Genomic DNA, 17724 nt, shown 5'->3' on the forward strand with positions numbered 1-17724 from the left:
TTTTGTGCAACCTAATTTTTTATGTATTTAAGGTCCGAAACTTATCAGAACACTTTCAAATACTCTCAAATGATTTTAAATCAACACTCTCAGAAGACTTCGAAAACTTCTCTAACTTACAGAAACTTCAATTTTGGCACACTTGACGAAATTTTTCAAACTCAATCTTTTGGACTATCTGAAATATCATAAAAATATTTTTCAAAGACAAGAAACACATTAGTAGTCCCCTCAAATAGTTTGCAATCGTCAAAGTTAATTCTTAGAGCAACATCATTTTAGTGTTTTAAAAAATTACATGACAATTAAATCCTAGAAATCACAAGGAAACTTTTCCTCTCCTATATATCACTTTCTAATTCTCTATATATAACATTATAGCTGTTCCTCTTCGCTTATCACACATATGCGGAGTAAGCAAACATTACTTCTGTAATTGTGACCAACACAGAGTAGTAGACTGAGGAAGAGTTCCAAAAGCTAAAATTTATATACAGAAGTTGAGAAAAAAAAAACTAACCAAAAAAAAAAACAACCCACGCAAGCTCCAGCGCCATTAAAATTTAAAAACCAAACCAGAAGCAACGCGTGAATTGTCCGGTCTTGTCGGCATTCCAAAAGATCCGATTCCATCTTTGACTGGATGACCCGTCACACCCTGGAGATGTCCCTCTCCCCCACCGGCGCCTCCCGGCTGAGGCTCTGCATGGCCCACTCGCCGGCCGACGACGTCCCGGCAGTGCTGGTCAACCTGCTTGACGTGCCCCCCTCGTCGATGGCCTCCGCCGGCAGCACGAAAGCCGGCTTGGACGTCGGCACCTCCGGCGGCGACGCCGACTTGGAAATGATCTGCACGATGGCCTGTGTCTTGGGCCGATCGCCGGGGTTGGGTGGCTGCAGGCCAGGCCAAGGAGGAGCAGCCTTTCCGCTTCCTCCGGCGTGTATCCACTCCCAAGCCGGGGATCGACGGCGTCGAGTATTCGGCCGTCGCGGTGGAAGCGCCAGACCCAGTCAACGAGGGGCTGGAAGTTGGGGAAGACCGGGCGGCGGCCGCAGACGACGACGAGGATGACGGCCCCGAAGGCATAGACATCGGACTCTCGCGTGAACTTGTGAGTGAGGAGGCATTCCGGGGCGATGTAGCCGGTGGTGCCGGCGACGTCGAGGTCGGTGTAGGAGGTCTTGTCGGTGTTGAGGGCGCGGGCGAGGCCGAAGTCGCCGAGGCGGGCGTCGAAGGCGGAGTCGAGCATGATGTTGGAGCACTTGATGTCGCGGTGGACGACCATCTGATTGTACTCGTAGTGGAGGTAGTGGAGGGAGGAGGCGACGCCGGTGAGGATGTTGTAGCGGTGGTCCCATGGGAGCAGCGGCCGGCTGGGGCCGCAGAGCAGGTGCTTGTCCAGGCTACCGTTGGGCATGTACTCGTAGACCAGCAGCAGCATACCGTTTTTATGGCACCACCCTGCGGTGTAACAAGCGAGTGCCAGTTTCAGACTTCACTGGGCTAAGAATTTTACAACATAATGAATTAATCAATTAGGTGCTAAGCTTACCCAATGTGCAAATTGCCTATTGTTGCCCTTTTCTTATGGGATACGGTATTCTAGTATTGGTCACATCTTTGAATTAATCAGCGGATGGGGATTGAATTGAACCAGAGAGAATGATGAAGCGTGTACGTACGTCCTGTCCATCCGTGGTTGATTGATGCATGGATGGTGGATAATGAAATTGAGATAAAGAGTATGCGACTTAGTCTTAGTCACAAATGACCATGGACGTGACTGCCAATAGGGCCCATCATATGTTTTGTGAGATGTTGCTCTACAAGAATGTATTATTAGGTGGATTAGATCTAACGGACCAGATCCATTAATTACTAGCAATAGCACTTATAACAAACATGCTATTTTTGAAGAAATTATTGGATAGAGCATAGCTAGTAGACCAATCCAGATCCCAAGACACATGTGCGGTGGATAACAGAATGAATTCTTGTCTCTATTTGGATCTTGAATAGTTTAAATAGAAAGATGAATAATGTTGAGGGTGACTATTGCTTTGAGCTGTCTATTTTAATGACTTCTTCTATTTTGGGTTGCTATAATGTCCACAATAGTCCAATAAATGTTTCAGAAATTTGAACATAAAAATTATTTTTATTTAACAATAAATTTAAATAAAATATTTTTAAATAAAAAAATATATGATTGATTGTTAAGATGATGTGATTTAGTTTTGAATTTTTCAAAGAAGATCAAGATGCATGAGCCCATGTGCAAGGATTACAAGTACGGTGCAAGAAAATGGTGAAAATTATATCTATTTTTTGGGTAAAAAATAGCTTTGTTTATTGCATTAGCAGTAATACAAAGGCTATCTAATATCATTAATTATTCCATCACTAATTATTGGTCAAAAAAACAAAATCGGGCTTTTACGTACGCTCTGGTTTAAAGTCTACAAATATATATATATATATATATAGGCATCGAAATCATGAACATGCTATCATATCATGTCAACATCGTATCATCTAAGAGAACGTAAAATCGCCGTGATCATATTATAGTTGACCAGACAAGATATTTTTGAAAAGAATATCTCCTACATATATCGTTGGACATTCGGTCCTATTTAACCCTTTAAAACAATCACTAGCAAATATATATACCCTCGAGAAAATTAGGAAAAGAAGCAGTCCAAAACTCACCAAGCAGAGGGACAAGGTGTTTGTGGCGTAGGCAATTGATGATGGTGAGCTCGGCCAGGAAGTCATCCTGCCCTTTGCTGCTGTCCCTCGAGAACTTCTTCACTGCCACCGTTACCTTCTCCTTCGGCAGCAACCCCTTGTACACCTTCCCGAATCCCCTTCCCCCAGCTTCATTTTCTCATCAAAATTATTGGTAGCCTTCTTTAGCGTCTCGAACTTGAACTCCCTCGGCATCCCAGGGAGGCTCTTGAGCTTGTCACTCAATACCCGGCCATCGACCACCCCCACCCTCTTCCTTCTCTGAGAACGCGCCACCCAGAGCAGAATAGCTACCACCAGTACTGCCATGAGAGCCAGACCGCCAACAAGGTACCACTTCCACCAGCCCGGTTTCCGGTCGTCAGGGAGCTTCTCGATCGTTATGTTCCAATCCAGCACGCAGTTGAGCTGATAAGTGACGCCGGTGGAGGCCGAGAACCCGAAGTAGGACGACTGTTTGACGTAGTTGCTGATGTCGAGCGGGGCATCGAGGACGGTGAAGTTTGGCTTCGATCGGCCGCGCACGCCCATGTAGACCGAGATATGGCGAGCGGTGCCATTGTAATCGATCCATACGGTGTAGTTGGTGCCGTCTCCTAGGGTGCGATCGTGATGTTTAATGGCGCCAACCGGGTTGTGGTGTTGGAGACGACGCTGTTTAAGTTGAGGCCGACGTGGTTGTTGTCGGGGTCTTTGGCGTAGGACTCCTTCACCGTGTCTAGCTCGACAGCAACGAACTTGTTGGCGGAGTTGCCGTCGGTGGTGGCGTTAGTGAGGCCGAGGTATCCGCCATCGCTGCCCGGCGGCGGATCGGCGGCATCGGGAGAGATGACGAAGGCCAAGCCTTCGCCGGGGGTCGCGTTGTTCGGGCGGTAGATGTTGATGGAGAAGATGGTGTTGAAGGAGGCGACGTATCTATCGGGGTGGCCTCGGTCCTCCCAGAGCTTGAAAGGATACTTAAAGAAGACCCGGCCGGTGTTGTTGGGGAGGGAATTTTCGGGGTTGTTCGTGGTGTCGAGGGTGATTTGGAGGGCGCCTTTCACGGTGTCGATCCTAGCGTCGTTAAGGATGGTGAAGTTGTTCTCGTTGCTATCGGTGAAGGAGGGGAATGCGTAGGTCTCGCAGGGGAATGGGGTGGTGGCGTTCGGCTCCGAACGAGCCTTGGCGAGGTGGAGGAGGAGGAGGTGGAGGAGGAGAGGGACAGGAAGGAAGGGTGGCGGATGTTTGGTGATTTGGTCATCGTAGGGGAGAGAAACTGGAAGGGTGAAGAGAAAAAGTTCCAGGATGGGGAGGAGGGTTGATAGTTTTGGGGTGTTATATTTCCTCTTAAATAGAAATGGAGGGAGGAGAAGAGAGAGAAAGCTGTTCGATTACACCTTGGGTCACCATCCGGGAGTGTTTCTCCTCTCTTTCGCATCGTTGATGATATTCCTATATTTGAACGTTTAAACCTCAATTATATTATTTAATGTATCCATCATTGGTATTGGTCAAAGTCAAAGCAGTGCATTCTCTAGGCGGTGGCGTGTATTTATCAGTTTGCCTCCGTTTTCATCGGTTTTCTCTGCTGTTTCTTGTGGAAAGACACATTCAGACCAAGAATGGTAAGCCAAGGTTAACCCTTCTTCCATGTTCTTTGTAGTTAACTCCGTTGACCTGCTAATCCAGGTTATTACATTAGTTTGGGTCAAGAGTGCAGATCCTCTGAACTTTGAATTACAGCAAAATCCTAAAATCTGGTTACATGGCACATTATGACTAGTAGTAGCACCGGTTTGGAGCACAGTATGTCTGATTCTTATTGGACATTTGATGGATTATTTCAGCATCAGCCGTTAATCATGCATCAAGATGTGTGATAGATGTCGTATTTTAGTATCTATATATGCTTCCCATGACACACCTTCTGAAGCACCTCATCAGGCCAGCAAAAATAATCCAGATAGGAACAGCCCACCAAAGGCCATGATGAATGAATGGCCCACTGTCCCTGGATGTGAAGTATGTTTTTGGAGCAATGCAGAAGGGGTCATAATTTTATTATACTAGTTTACATTATCTGTAGCTTAAAATAACTCGATTTGTGCTGGTTTAGCTTACTCATCCGATCATCCCAAAGTCTGCAGCTTCAATAGTTCAGATGCATAACTTGCAGCTCAAGGGTCATATAAATGACGCAAGAAGCACGCTATATATGTTCCTTCTGATTTGACTATGGGAAATTTTATCATAATTTTTGCTGCAAAATTTTCTATGATGATGCTCTGGATTTGTCTTAACGAACTGCTTATTTCAAAGAAAACTACAGGATTTCAAGTTATAATTGGAAACCAAATAAATATCCCAGAACCCAATTAATGGTACTTGGCAGTACTCCAATAACCCAAATTCTAGGAATGTGAACTGAGGTGAGCCAGCCCACCACCTTCTAGACAGAAGGCAGCTTCTGGGAATCCACTAATTGGAAGGTCAGAGACTCTGGTGGGGCCCAAAGATCGCTTAGTAATCCACGCTCGTGTCAGAATAGAATGCCTGCTGGAGAGACTAAATTGACACAACGAAGCTTCTTCAGAACTTCCAGGACTTCCTCCTTGTATTTTTCAAAGGCCAAGCATGCTCCGAAAATTACATCAAGGGACCAATCTCATTCAACAGTACCATTTGGACACCTTGCTTACATCATTTTTTTTTTTTTCTGGACGGACCTTGCTTACATCATAAGATTGGAAAAGTGACATCTTTGCATCTAGGGTTAGTCATCCATATGCTATAGGATGATTGGATTATGATAATCTTTAGCATAAACGAGAAAGCATTGACGCGTGGGCTGGAGAGCTCTATAGTCCATACTATGGGCTAGTCTTGGTTTCACAGGGAGTGGTAGGTATTCAGAATCTCTACTTATGTGTCTAATGAGTTAAAACACTTGGCTTCTTCCACAGCAAGCTTACTTTGATGTCCTTGTTAATTTTTATTGCATGCCAATTGGCTACATCATCGATCTCTTGTAATAAGCTAAATATCAGAATCTAATCTTTCAGAATTCATCAGGATTTTATTTTATTTTATTTTATTTTTTTGCCATTCATTGGAGCATTAGCTCATTTCTTGCTTTTGTTAGAGTTTGTCAAGGTGGTTTGGTGTAGTCTCCGCACGGCTCGTACCGTTCTCTAGATTTTAGGGTATTTTATTTTCCCCTGGGGTTTGAATAGGTTTTCTTGTACCTTCTGATTTCCTATCGATGAGTTCTTAAGGTCCTACCAAACCTTCCATCCTGTCTTCGTTGGATGCATTTCTCAGGGGAAAAAAAGGATGTGGCTTGAAGTTCTGTTCAAATAACTATATAGTCTTTCTTGCGACCAAACTTTATGAGCTCGAAGTACTGACCTCTTGAAGGTCAAGCAAAATCCAACGATATGTAAAGTATTCCCCACAGGATTAGGTGATCCTCAAAAGCCATGTTATTAACTTGTTATGATGCCTCTTGGGTTTTGAGACCACAACGTTCTACTTCCACTTTTCCCCTTCAAAAATGTAGCCAAATCTAGCACTGTTTTTATAAAATCTACTTCTACTCTCTAGCTCACTGTCCATTACTTTTTCGATGCCTTTATTTATCTTTTAATCCCTCATCATATCCAGCTTAAGTGTTGCTCTTTAACTGGTCTACGTTCGAATCTGAACTCAAACAATTGTTCCCAATTGAGGCTCAGAACTTAGTTCAGAACTTCAGAACAGGCCGATTTCAGACTGAATTCTTCTAAACTTTATAGTTTGAAGCTTATTTAATTCCACGTGGTCATGTTTTCTTTTTTATGATTGTTCCATGAACTTTGCAAAAGAATGACATGGAATTAACTATCACCATCGCAATGATAAGTCTAAACCATGAGCCTTGTCCCATCTATTTCACATTGGCTTATCCCGCGCAAATTGAAAATAAATTGCTAGTTAGCTCTAATTGCATGCGCTACATCTTCCTGTTTCCATTCTCCTTTCATATCTAACTTTCTCAATACTTCATTTGAATAAAATTCTGGTGGCTAGGCCTCCCTTGTGTTCTTAAAAAAGAAAAAAAAGAATATATGCTACATCTTACATGCATATGTTTAGGACATAAGCATTAAGAAAAGTACAAAATGAATATCCATGCCACGAGATCCACATATGAATTTTATTCTCAAATGTATCAATGCACAACATATTCTCCCTTATCTTAGTAAAATAAGAAATAAAGGTTATGTTCTAAAATATTGGACAATAATATTTTATCTTCATGCAGAGGGATTGAATTTTTCATGGAGACTTGTAAACAGTCAAGCCAAGAAAGATGGCTATCAGACGTGCATGGGTGCTAAGAAAAAGGGAAAGGGATGACAAATTAATGCGTCTAGTTCATAGCCCCAAGCAAGAGCCTGCTGACCAACTTGATTGTAATCAACAATTTCCTCTATCAGCTGAGGACAAATAAAGGTTCTACATGTTTTTGATTCATCAAATCCTTTAATTTCTGAACGAAGGGCCGAAACAGAGTGTGGTAGGCATTACACAGTTGAACATTTCAACAATATGCCTAGTCCTCGGTATTTTGCATCAGTTCATCATGCACTATATATATATATATATATATTCCGGGACATACAAAATATGAAATTTGAATAAATAGTTCGCTATTAGAGAATGCCTGCAACAAGTTACGGGTCGATGTAGACGGCACGACTGCGAAATAGCTGCAATAATACCGCGTGTGTACTTTTAAAAACACCTGCGGCGAACGAAAGCAGGCTAAGCTTGCCTACTTCTCACTCACACGCGCGCGCGCATGAACACGCACGTGCATGCAAACATGCATGGTAATGGACCACATACGGACATGCACGTGCAGAGATGTGGACATGCACGTGCATATGTGTTGCTGCTGAACTTTGAGGTCGGGCTGAGGCCGCTTACACACGTGCACTCGGGCTATAGGCGCACACACACGGGGGCATGCACGTGCCCGGATACGGACATGCTGCTAAACTTTGAGGTTGGGCTGAGGCCTCGTAAACAATTACAAAAACATGGCGCCCGATACTTGTAAACAATTGCAACAACTAGAAATGCAGAGTGATCTTAAAAAATTAACAGTCCATCTAGCATACGTCGAAGGGTGGAATATAATAGGGCTTGGCATAAGGGTCCAAGCACATGCACTTGCTGATCAAGTGCACACGTCAATATTGGACAAATCGATTCAGTTGATGGTGAATTCCTGCATCGAGGTAGATTTGCTGAGCATGCAGGTGAAGGTCGTCAACGATTTAAGATACTATTGAGCAGAAAAGGTGAATTTAATTGCCCTAATATTAATTGATCAAGCTTCTGCTTGATGCAGAACAATAAAGGCCAATTTTGTTAGCAAGTTGGAAGGGAACAGTCTGAGCTCTACTTTTAAGACATGTTTAGTTGAGGGGAGATGAACTCTGAGATGAGAACGAATAACTTTCATTTCAACCATTTAATTGGGTAGAATTTTATTTCTATTCTGATTCTGAAGAAAAAAAATGACAATCGATCCATCAAAACTCAATTTCTAATCTTTCATAATATTCAAATTCTATTGATTTCAATTCCGATCTCAAATCTTTCATAACTATTCTAATTCTCGTTCCAATCTGTATCCATCGACATTCTCCCAAGCCCTCATCCCAAACTTCCATCGAGAAGGGCCTTGCATGCGATTACTGTCTTCCATCTCTCCTCCTCTCAGACCGCATGAGGATCGTGGAGGGACGATTGGGGGTGTTTAAATGGGTTGGCTCGATCGGACGGTCTCACATGTTAAAGACCATCATCTTTCACATGAAAGATCCAAATCGAACCCCCTTTAAAGTATCTATTTCCTAGCTTTTCTATATCCAATCAGCATGGCCTAATTCTTTACAACGACAGTTGCTTTGTTTTCGTCGGCTGTCTTCATTTCCATGAGAACAGACCCAGAGCGTCAAGGGGAAAGGAAAAACGAAAATCTTGTCTGTGACTTGCTGCTGTTGCGAGTGTTCTGGTCTATGATTAACACTGGGCTTCAACACAATCAACTCTCTCGCATTCAAAAAGAATTTCTTCACCAGAAATGGCACAAGAAATGGACACAAAATTTCCTATTTCAAAACAAGAAAGAGCTTCAAATGAAAGAGCTGCAGGAGGCGTACTTTTTAGACTCCCATGATCACCTCATTCAAGGGGCGCATGGTTATTGTTGATGCATCAAGGTTGATATTAGCATATTCCATGAACCATGGGTCACCACATGAAGACCATTCCACTACTTAGAGCCACGGACGGACAGAGCCTTTCAAGAACAAAAATAATAACAAACTCATCATCAACCCTATTTAAGATCCCGGCATGATCGAAGGGTAGGTCTCCACCGGTGAGCGGGCGAAACTACAGGAATCCATTAGTTGCTGAGGGTTAAACAACCTGGACAGTAGGACTCAGATGATCTCAAACTGTTTGGAAGCATAAAGAAAAAGAATCATCAGCATATGGCCATGAAGCTACTATCTTCTGTTTGGAAGCATAAAGAGAGAAAAAACATCAGCACATGGCCACAAAGCTGCTAATTGATCATAAAAGCTGAACGGATATACAAACTGCTCGAATGTACACATTTGACGATACCCATTACATGCTGGGTGACTGCTGTCCTTTGGAGGACCCGGCCATCTCAAAAAATTGTTAGACCACCCATGTATGTTAGCCAGTTTAATGAAACAATGAACATGTACAAAGAACAAAAAAAATCGAGGATGGCATATCAAAACATGAGGCCGACAGACGCGCTCTTCCGATCTACACTGTACATTGTTGTGCAACCAGACTCGGCCATTTCTTGGCCATTAAGCTTCGCCAAGAAATGGCTGAGATTGTATTCATCCGCATACTGCGACTGATCCCAGGTTCCTCAAGTCCACTTAGAATGGCTTTCAAACCCCTCCCACCCACCATGGATTTTGAATCTTTACCCAGGTCGCCATTGGAGCTGCTTGAAAGGACACTACCCTGTTTCATGTTGTGTCAAGAGGAAACAGTTGAAGCAAGCGAAGAAGTTGTATTCAATATTTTTTCAGGAAAAAAAAAAAAGAATAGGTTTTGTGAATATAGAACTGCAAACTAAATGCATATCTAAAAAACTGAATGCCAGTAGGCCCCTCCTCTCGAGAAATCATGATAATATGAGGAGTTGTGAAAGATTAGACTGTAAATTACCTTTCTGGCGGTTGGTGCAGAAGTAAATAGATCAAGCAACTGGTTGGTGTTCATTCCTTTCAGGCAAGCATTCTCTGCAATGATGACAGCATTAGCAACAGACTTTGAACTTCTGGAGGCTAATGACTTTCTCTTCCAAAGTGCCATGCATGATAAGACGATGAACATTCACAACTTTGCGCTGACCCAACCAATGAGCTCTGTCCATTGCCTACAATGACCATCAGTAAAGCATTAGCACATGATTGGAGACAACACACGAATAAATTCATTTTCTCCTAACTTACCATGTCAAATTGCATGCAGATTGGGGGGGGGGGGGGGTGAATTTCAGCTAGCTGCCTGATTTGTATTATATTTAATGATGAATGGACTTTCTTAACATTGTGGTAAAATTTAAAAACATAAGTTGTACAGTTAATGTGTATAATTGATAAATTATGGAGGTAAATGATTGAAGACCCTTTGCAACCTGAACATAAGACTTTGATCATTCTTTAAAAGTCATAAAGCAACCATCTAGCTAGTTTCATTAAAGGTGCGATAGCTTGAAACCAGCCAATCACGTTGCCATAGCCTCCTAGGTCCTTTTTTATGAGAAGAACTGTGTGAGCCGCCATTTTTTCATAGAATTACTGCAAGAATTACCAAAGTCGTCTACTTGGGGAAACACCTGCCAGGATCTGAACACAGGAATCCATTTGGACAAGGTCAACTGCTGAGCCATACCCTGCATGCAGGACATGTTCATGCATACACATACATGTATCACAAATGTGCAATTGGATGGATGAACAAGAGCCCATCTTTCATGCACTTTCATCTAGCCCGCTGGCAATGTTCTCCTGGATTCTAGGTGCCTGCCTAGCCCAACCCACCGCAATCTCTCCTCAATCGCCTATTTTTAGGCCTCATTAGATGGTGTTGCCACAAAACCATTCCTTTTCCTACCCCCTGCTCCCTACCTCCATTCTATTACAGAGCATATCAGTGATCAAAACAAATGAGAAAAGGAAAAGTAATAAAGATTATAAATGAAACAAATGAGAAAAATTATGAAGATTATAATTTGTGGGAGAAGTACACCTATAATATAGTAAATTGTGGGAGAAGTTCACTCCTAAAAAAAAAAGTGGTCGGACTAAGGTTCACCAACTCATAACCAAATCCCATGCAAGTTGGCCGATGGTACAAGTCGGTACGCCTCCGTATCAAGCTCGAACCGACATGGAACAAGGGAGAACCAAGGAGAAAAAGAAAAATAAAGAGAGGGGAGGGAGGAAGAGGGAAGCCAGTAGAGATGCCGACGGTGGCCAATAGAGGGCAGCGAAGGCCTCTAGGGCTCCGTGAGAAGATGATAGAGAGAGGGGGGGAGGGAGAGAAATGGAGAGAGAGGAAGGTGGTGGGGGGGCCCACTGGAGGACCATTGAGTGGCTGCCAAATAGCAGAAATCCACCTTACGGACGCCCCAAGTTCAAAACAAGGGCAAATTACCTATTCATCATATTTTTTTAAAAAACACAATTCCTAATAAAGCCAACAATGGATTTGTCGGCTTCACTAAAAAGAGACTAACAGTTGCTAAAGGTGATATTTTTTTCTTTTTTTGATCGATTCATCAGGGAGGATTCGATGAGAGACTAGAATGCCTCCTAAGCATCTCTTTGTCCGCAATAAGGTAATGCCCTAAACCATAGGTCTGACTATGTCCTCTCGAACAATCGATGGTTCTTCAATTTCTTGGCCCTTTGTTGGTTCTACTACTTGGACACCCAATAAGCCATGGCTTTCATCATTCCTGGTGATCCGTTGAAGACGCTGTACTTAAGGCTAGAGGAGGAATCAACGGTTATAATATCCTTCATGTAATCACTCCCTATGCATTCTTTTGCTAGATCACAAGCTTTCCCAAAACTATTGGCCCTATCTGGTAGATGCTTTCAACACTTCGAGTTGGTTTGCCATAATATCCAGGAAATATTAGGAGTTATGTGAAAAATAGAACAACCTTGAATTGGAAATGCTTAAGTGAAGCCGGCAAACTGATTACTGGCTACACTGAATTGTATTTCTAAAAAAACATGTTGAATAGGGGTGGGTCACCTCTGTTTTGAAATCACGGCGTCTATGGATGGATTTTCACTGTCCAGCAAACTCCCCACCACATTCCTCTCCCTCCCCCTCTCTCTATCTCTCTCTCTAATCTCTCTCATAGAGCCCCAAAGGCCTCAGTGGCCCTCCTGCGGCCTCGACAGGCCACTACTAGTTTTTCCATCTCCTTTCCTCCCCTCCTATCTATCTCTTCTTTTGTCCTTCTTCCTCACTCCATTTTCGCTGGCATTTCGAATCGAACATCTGAACCACACCAATTGGCCACCAGTATGGTTCGGCACACCCCGAACTAGATGATTCGGCAAACCATGGGTCAAACGATGAGATTTACTGGAGATAGCATGTGAAATTCTTTGGATTCAAAATGTTGGAAAAATTTTTGTTGCAGCAGCCCACTAGCAAAAAGAAAAAAAGATGTACTAAAGAATGGTGCAAAGAACACAAGGCATGCACTATGGTTGAATAAATTAAAAAAGTACTAACCATTCATAGCAAGAAAAAATAAGTATAAAGCTCTGGTATCATAAAAGGTGCAAAATAAGGCAAAAGGACTCCTTTATGAATATCCATTCAATCATACATAAATAATTGTGCATTAAAATTGTCCTACTTGATGTGCAAAACAATTAACAAAGCTACAAGTGACCATCAATCTTATTCATCTAAATATCAAAATTAAACTAAATAATGCCTAACTTGCATGTACAACCAATCCTACTAAGAGTATGTGAAACAAGGTACCCTGCCTTGTACCGAGTCCCATACCAATGCCACTCTATTGTTGTGTTGGTGCACCTGATACAGGGGTCGGTTCAAGATACAGTGTCGGAACGCCCTCTATACCATGTATCGGTATAGTATGGTATACCCCATACCATTCAATTCAATATGGTATGGCACATCTTAATGTGAACCATGATCTAACACATCATAAGCATTGTGCAAAGTACTAATATTTATTTTCTCAAATCCAGCAAAGGTAGCATCCTCCTATGTAATCTATTATTTAACATAGTATGACTGATTGCTGTAGATTGACAGATATAAATGAAAATGCAAACAATTTAAATCAATAAGCTAAGGTTAAAAAGGTTTAAGCAATCATGAAGCAAGTGGAGTTAGGGATCTGAAATAAGCAAAGTTCGTTAGATACCTTCTTCAAGAGAGAACTCAGGTCTTGAGGATGGGACTTTGCAATATCCCCAGGTTGTCGTGCAGCAGCAAACCTAGTTGGTTGAGTTGAACCAGCTTGATTTTTGTCAAGAAACTTCTTTTTAAAAGCATTACAAAAAATCTAGACATTCTACAAGATCTGGACAGCAACACAATCATGGTGTACACATTTCATTACAAAAAGAACTACATAACTAGGTCTAAAACAAACAACTAATGTCTAAAATGGGAGGATACTGTCCGGTAACGTAAGCAAGCAATGAAGACAAGATGAGCCATAAAGCCTGTAAAAAGCCAGGCAGTCTCATCGAAAAAGGTTTGTGCGCATGCAAATTGTTCTTACCTTATGCTCCAAGAGTGCTTAACTCAGTTCTTCATCACCTTCTACATTACATGGAAATGCTTCCAAAGAACCTCTTTTTGAATGGAAATTCATTCAGCATTTTAATTTAAAAAAAAATGCCAAGCTGTAGTTAGGCAGTCTTTGGATTATAAGCTTTCTACAAACATTCATGTATACCATACACACATTACATTCAAATATCATACACACACATATATACATACATGCATACGTACATACATATATGGATATACAAACTGATGTATGCAGTATGTGCGTATGCAAGCATATATTTAAATTCTAATTATATAAAAAAATACACATAAATATTGCATGCACATGCAACAAGAACATAGTTCAGTATGCATTGACATATATAAATACTATATTTGTGCATATTATAGTGTATCATATATGCATACATTATAATGTATCACATATGAAAGGTACATAAATATACATATACATAATGCATCATAATATAAACGGGATATAAATATACTTATTCTGAGACATTTAACTTATAATTATAATACAAGGAATGGTATGCCAACACCACATTCTTCTATAGAACAACAATCATGAGGCACAAATATAATAAAATTACTAGGATGGACAAGGAGGATGGTAGTACTGTGGAAGATCCTAGGGAGATTCATGATATTTCAGACTGTTTCATAGACAAACAGAACCTTCAATTGCCTTCAGTTACAGCTGAACTCCCCGGACTCGGGCTTATTATAATCCATTGTTGAAGGACATTTGTGAATATAAGAGAAGACTGGAGCTTCTTTAAGGCTACCCATGTAAACAGGGAGGCCAACCACCAGCCGGCTGACTGGTTGGCCAGCAGAAGAGCTTATGAACACCATCATCTGCCTGATAGGATTCAACCCCAACTTTGCTTGTTATTAGATGTTGATAAGTCTCATTGTATTTTTTCAGATTTGGAGCATCTCCTTGTACATCACAACAACAAAAAAATAAAATAAAATAAAATAAAGGTTGACAAATGCACTTCAATCTTCTAGACCTAAAGTTCTCTGTAATTCCAACAAATATATATATATATATATATATATATATATATATATATATATATATATATATATATATATATATATATATATATATATATATATATATATGCATCATCTGATAACTAATTCGAACACATCAATGATTTATACACAACTAACGACCATGAGAAGCTATACAAGCCAGTAAAGCAGCGCGAACTGATGAAAATCACAGCATGGACAGGCCATTGGCATACAAACAACAACCATTTTTTTAGACATAAAGCCAATCCATTTATCATCCAACTCTAATCACTAAACGCGAGCTGCAAACCTGAAATCCTAAATCCTAACAACCTTGCAAGAACCGCTACTTCAGCCACGGTCTTTCTATCCATACTAGAACGGAAAACCAAACCCTGACTCAACCTATGCCCATGCCGATGCTCCGCGCTTCGACATCAGAGAACCGGGCAATAACTAGAGCTCCTTCGTCTCGGGCGTCGGCGGCTTATAGGGCTCGAACGATCCCAGAGGAAACGGAAAAAATGATAGAGGGAGAGCGCTTACCATGGATGGCTACCGGTGTCCGGTGTCCGTCGGCGGCGGAGAGGGGGCGGATGAAGGAAGAGGGAAGGATGGGGCCGGTCAAATCGAGAGAGAGAGAGAGAGCGAGGGAGGGGTTGACCGGAGGATTCATGATCGTATAAATAAAGCTGCACGCATATGTGTGATTTTGGGGGCAAACGGATGAGGAGCAGGTCGGAACCCCGCGCGACGCGCGGGAACAAAATTCATATGGGCGGGCACCATAACATATCATATGGGGCGGCATTGATTTCTCTTGATACTAATACTAAAAGATAAATTTAAAAATTAAAAAAAATATTAAAAAAATTATTAATCTTATAATTAAAATTTTTTCATCGTTTTCAGTATATAGCGATATATACTATATAACCATATGATAATACTAAATATATAATCAGATATACATATTGTAAGTTTTTTTTGATGTATACTCAGCAACAATCTAATACACGTTAATAACTAAATTGATATATAGTTTACCGAATTTAGTTTTATCAGTATAGAGTATATAACTAATTGATATACATTTAGTAAAATATTCATCCAACATCCCAAAATACATCCCTAGATAAAGTGATATACAGTTTTCAAAGCATAACATTCATCAATATACAGCACATGAGCAAATGATACACACTAAACAACTTATTGATACATACTATAAATTTTTTTAATACATATCTAATAACGATCCAATACATATACAGATAAATTGATATATAGTTTATCAAACTTAGTATTTACTGTATATAATATATAGTCAATTGATATATACATAGCAAAATATTCATCGAACGTCCCAATACACATCTCTAGATAAAATGATACATGATTTTCGTAAAAATTTAGATACAAAAATCTTAGAAAAGAATAAGATTTTGAAGAAGAGAAAGGACTTTGAGATGTATATTGAATCATTGTTGGGTGTATATCAAAACGGATTACAGTATGTATCAATAAACCATCTAGTGTGTATCATTGCTTATGTGCTGTGTGCTGATGAATATCATATTTTGAAAAGTGTATATTGCTTTGTCTAGCGATGTATATTGGAGTGTTCGATAAATATTTTGCTAAGTATGTATCAAGTAGTTATATACTATGTATTGATGAATACTAAGTTCAGTAATCTATATATCAATTTAGCTGTAAGTGTGTATTGATTCGTTACTGAGTGTGAATCAAAAAAGCATATAGTATGTATCATCTAATTATATATTTAGTGTGTATCGTATAGCCATATAGTATGTATCATTATATGCTGAAAACGAAAAAGAAAGAGAATGCTTTAATCACAAAACCAATAACTCTAATAGTAGAAAAAAATTTTAACTTTTAGGCTTATCCTTTAAGATTAGTATTGAAAGAAACATGGCACAATATGAAGTCCGCCCCATTTGATATTTTATAGTGCTCATTCCATACGATTTTTGCGAGGGTGGCGTAACTTTCTCATGAGAAATTAATGCATGACCCGGGCCAAGTGGACTAGGGCAAATCTTGGAGGATATCAACGTGCAATCGAGAAGTGGTGAAATACAAGGGGTAATATGTGTGTTATCCATCATGGGATTTGGCTTGGTCTATTGGACCTGGTCAAAGTAATCATTGACCCTTCTCAGGGGTGCATCGTGAGGTGAACCCAATGCGCATAGATGGTTTTGGGTCTGGTCAGTATCCACATCCTAGTCTGGCTCAACCGACGTAGAATTCAAACAACAAAAAGACCTGCCATCTAAAAAAATAATTATATAAGATAGTTAAAAATAAAATAATTTGATTGAACAATCGGACCTTTAATATAAGTAGGTCAATATCCCAATGACATGTTAGACATCCAAAGATCTTTAAGAAAGAGTATATTTGGATGATGGAGCCCAAAATTCCATAAAAATTATGGATTTGGGCCAATACAACTATCTAAATGAGATATAATGTTAAGGTCTTTTTTTTTCTTCCTATAGTATTCGGGCCGGCTAACTACAATGATTTTCTGAATATGTATAAAGATAGGCTCAATGCAACCTCATTTTGATAGTCATAAAGATCCAAACCCATAATTTCTATAGGATTTTTGACCCGATCATCCAAACATGACCCAATAGATTCACCATTTGCTACAACTAATGATAAATTTTTTATCCATATCTACAAATTTTGACCTATATAACCAAGCATATTTTAGGTTTCTTATAAGACAGCCAGGAACATTAAAATTTAGGAAAAATTATCTATCAGTCCCTAATTTGACTCAGAATTATTTTTAGGTCCCTCAAATTTTCAGTTAGAATAAAATGTCTCTGGACTGCTAATGACTTATTTTTGGATCCCTACCGTCTACTATTGCCACCTGCTGTCATTTAAGCCCATTTAAATGATCAAAATGGCCTTGATGGTTTTAGAGAGAAAGATTAATCCTACAGAGAATCCATTATCCGAAAGATTAACCTCTTCTCATGCTCCGATGCCATCGGTGATGA

General features: G+C 40.4%; 2 protein-coding genes across 2 annotated transcripts; both read right to left on the reverse strand.

Moving 5' to 3' along the window:
• Positions 1-227: 227 nt before the first annotated feature.
• LOC105052878 (probable L-type lectin-domain containing receptor kinase S.5) lies at positions 228-4007 on the reverse strand. The gene is given in 6 exon segments (XM_010933856.4): positions 228-887; positions 890-1462; positions 2714-2872; positions 2875-3357; positions 3360-3936; positions 3939-4007. Coding segments are annotated over 6 exon segments (2082 nt in total). The 5' UTR covers positions 3993-4007; the 3' UTR covers positions 228-651.
• Positions 4008-9342: 5335 nt separating this feature from the next.
• On the reverse strand, positions 9343-15397 carry LOC105052877 (TATA-binding protein-associated factor BTAF1). Its single transcript, XM_073245068.1, is given in 6 exon segments — positions 9343-9697; positions 9700-9799; positions 10007-10109; positions 10111-10217; positions 13272-13366; positions 15224-15397. Coding segments are annotated over 6 exon segments (678 nt in total). The 5' UTR covers positions 15354-15397; the 3' UTR covers positions 9343-9554.
• Between the last annotated feature and the right edge of the window lie 2327 nt (positions 15398-17724).

This window comes from Elaeis guineensis, chromosome 10 (assembly GCF_000442705.2).
Source record: "Elaeis guineensis isolate ETL-2024a chromosome 10, EG11, whole genome shotgun sequence".
NCBI classification, from domain to species: domain Eukaryota; kingdom Viridiplantae; phylum Streptophyta; class Magnoliopsida; order Arecales; family Arecaceae; genus Elaeis; species Elaeis guineensis.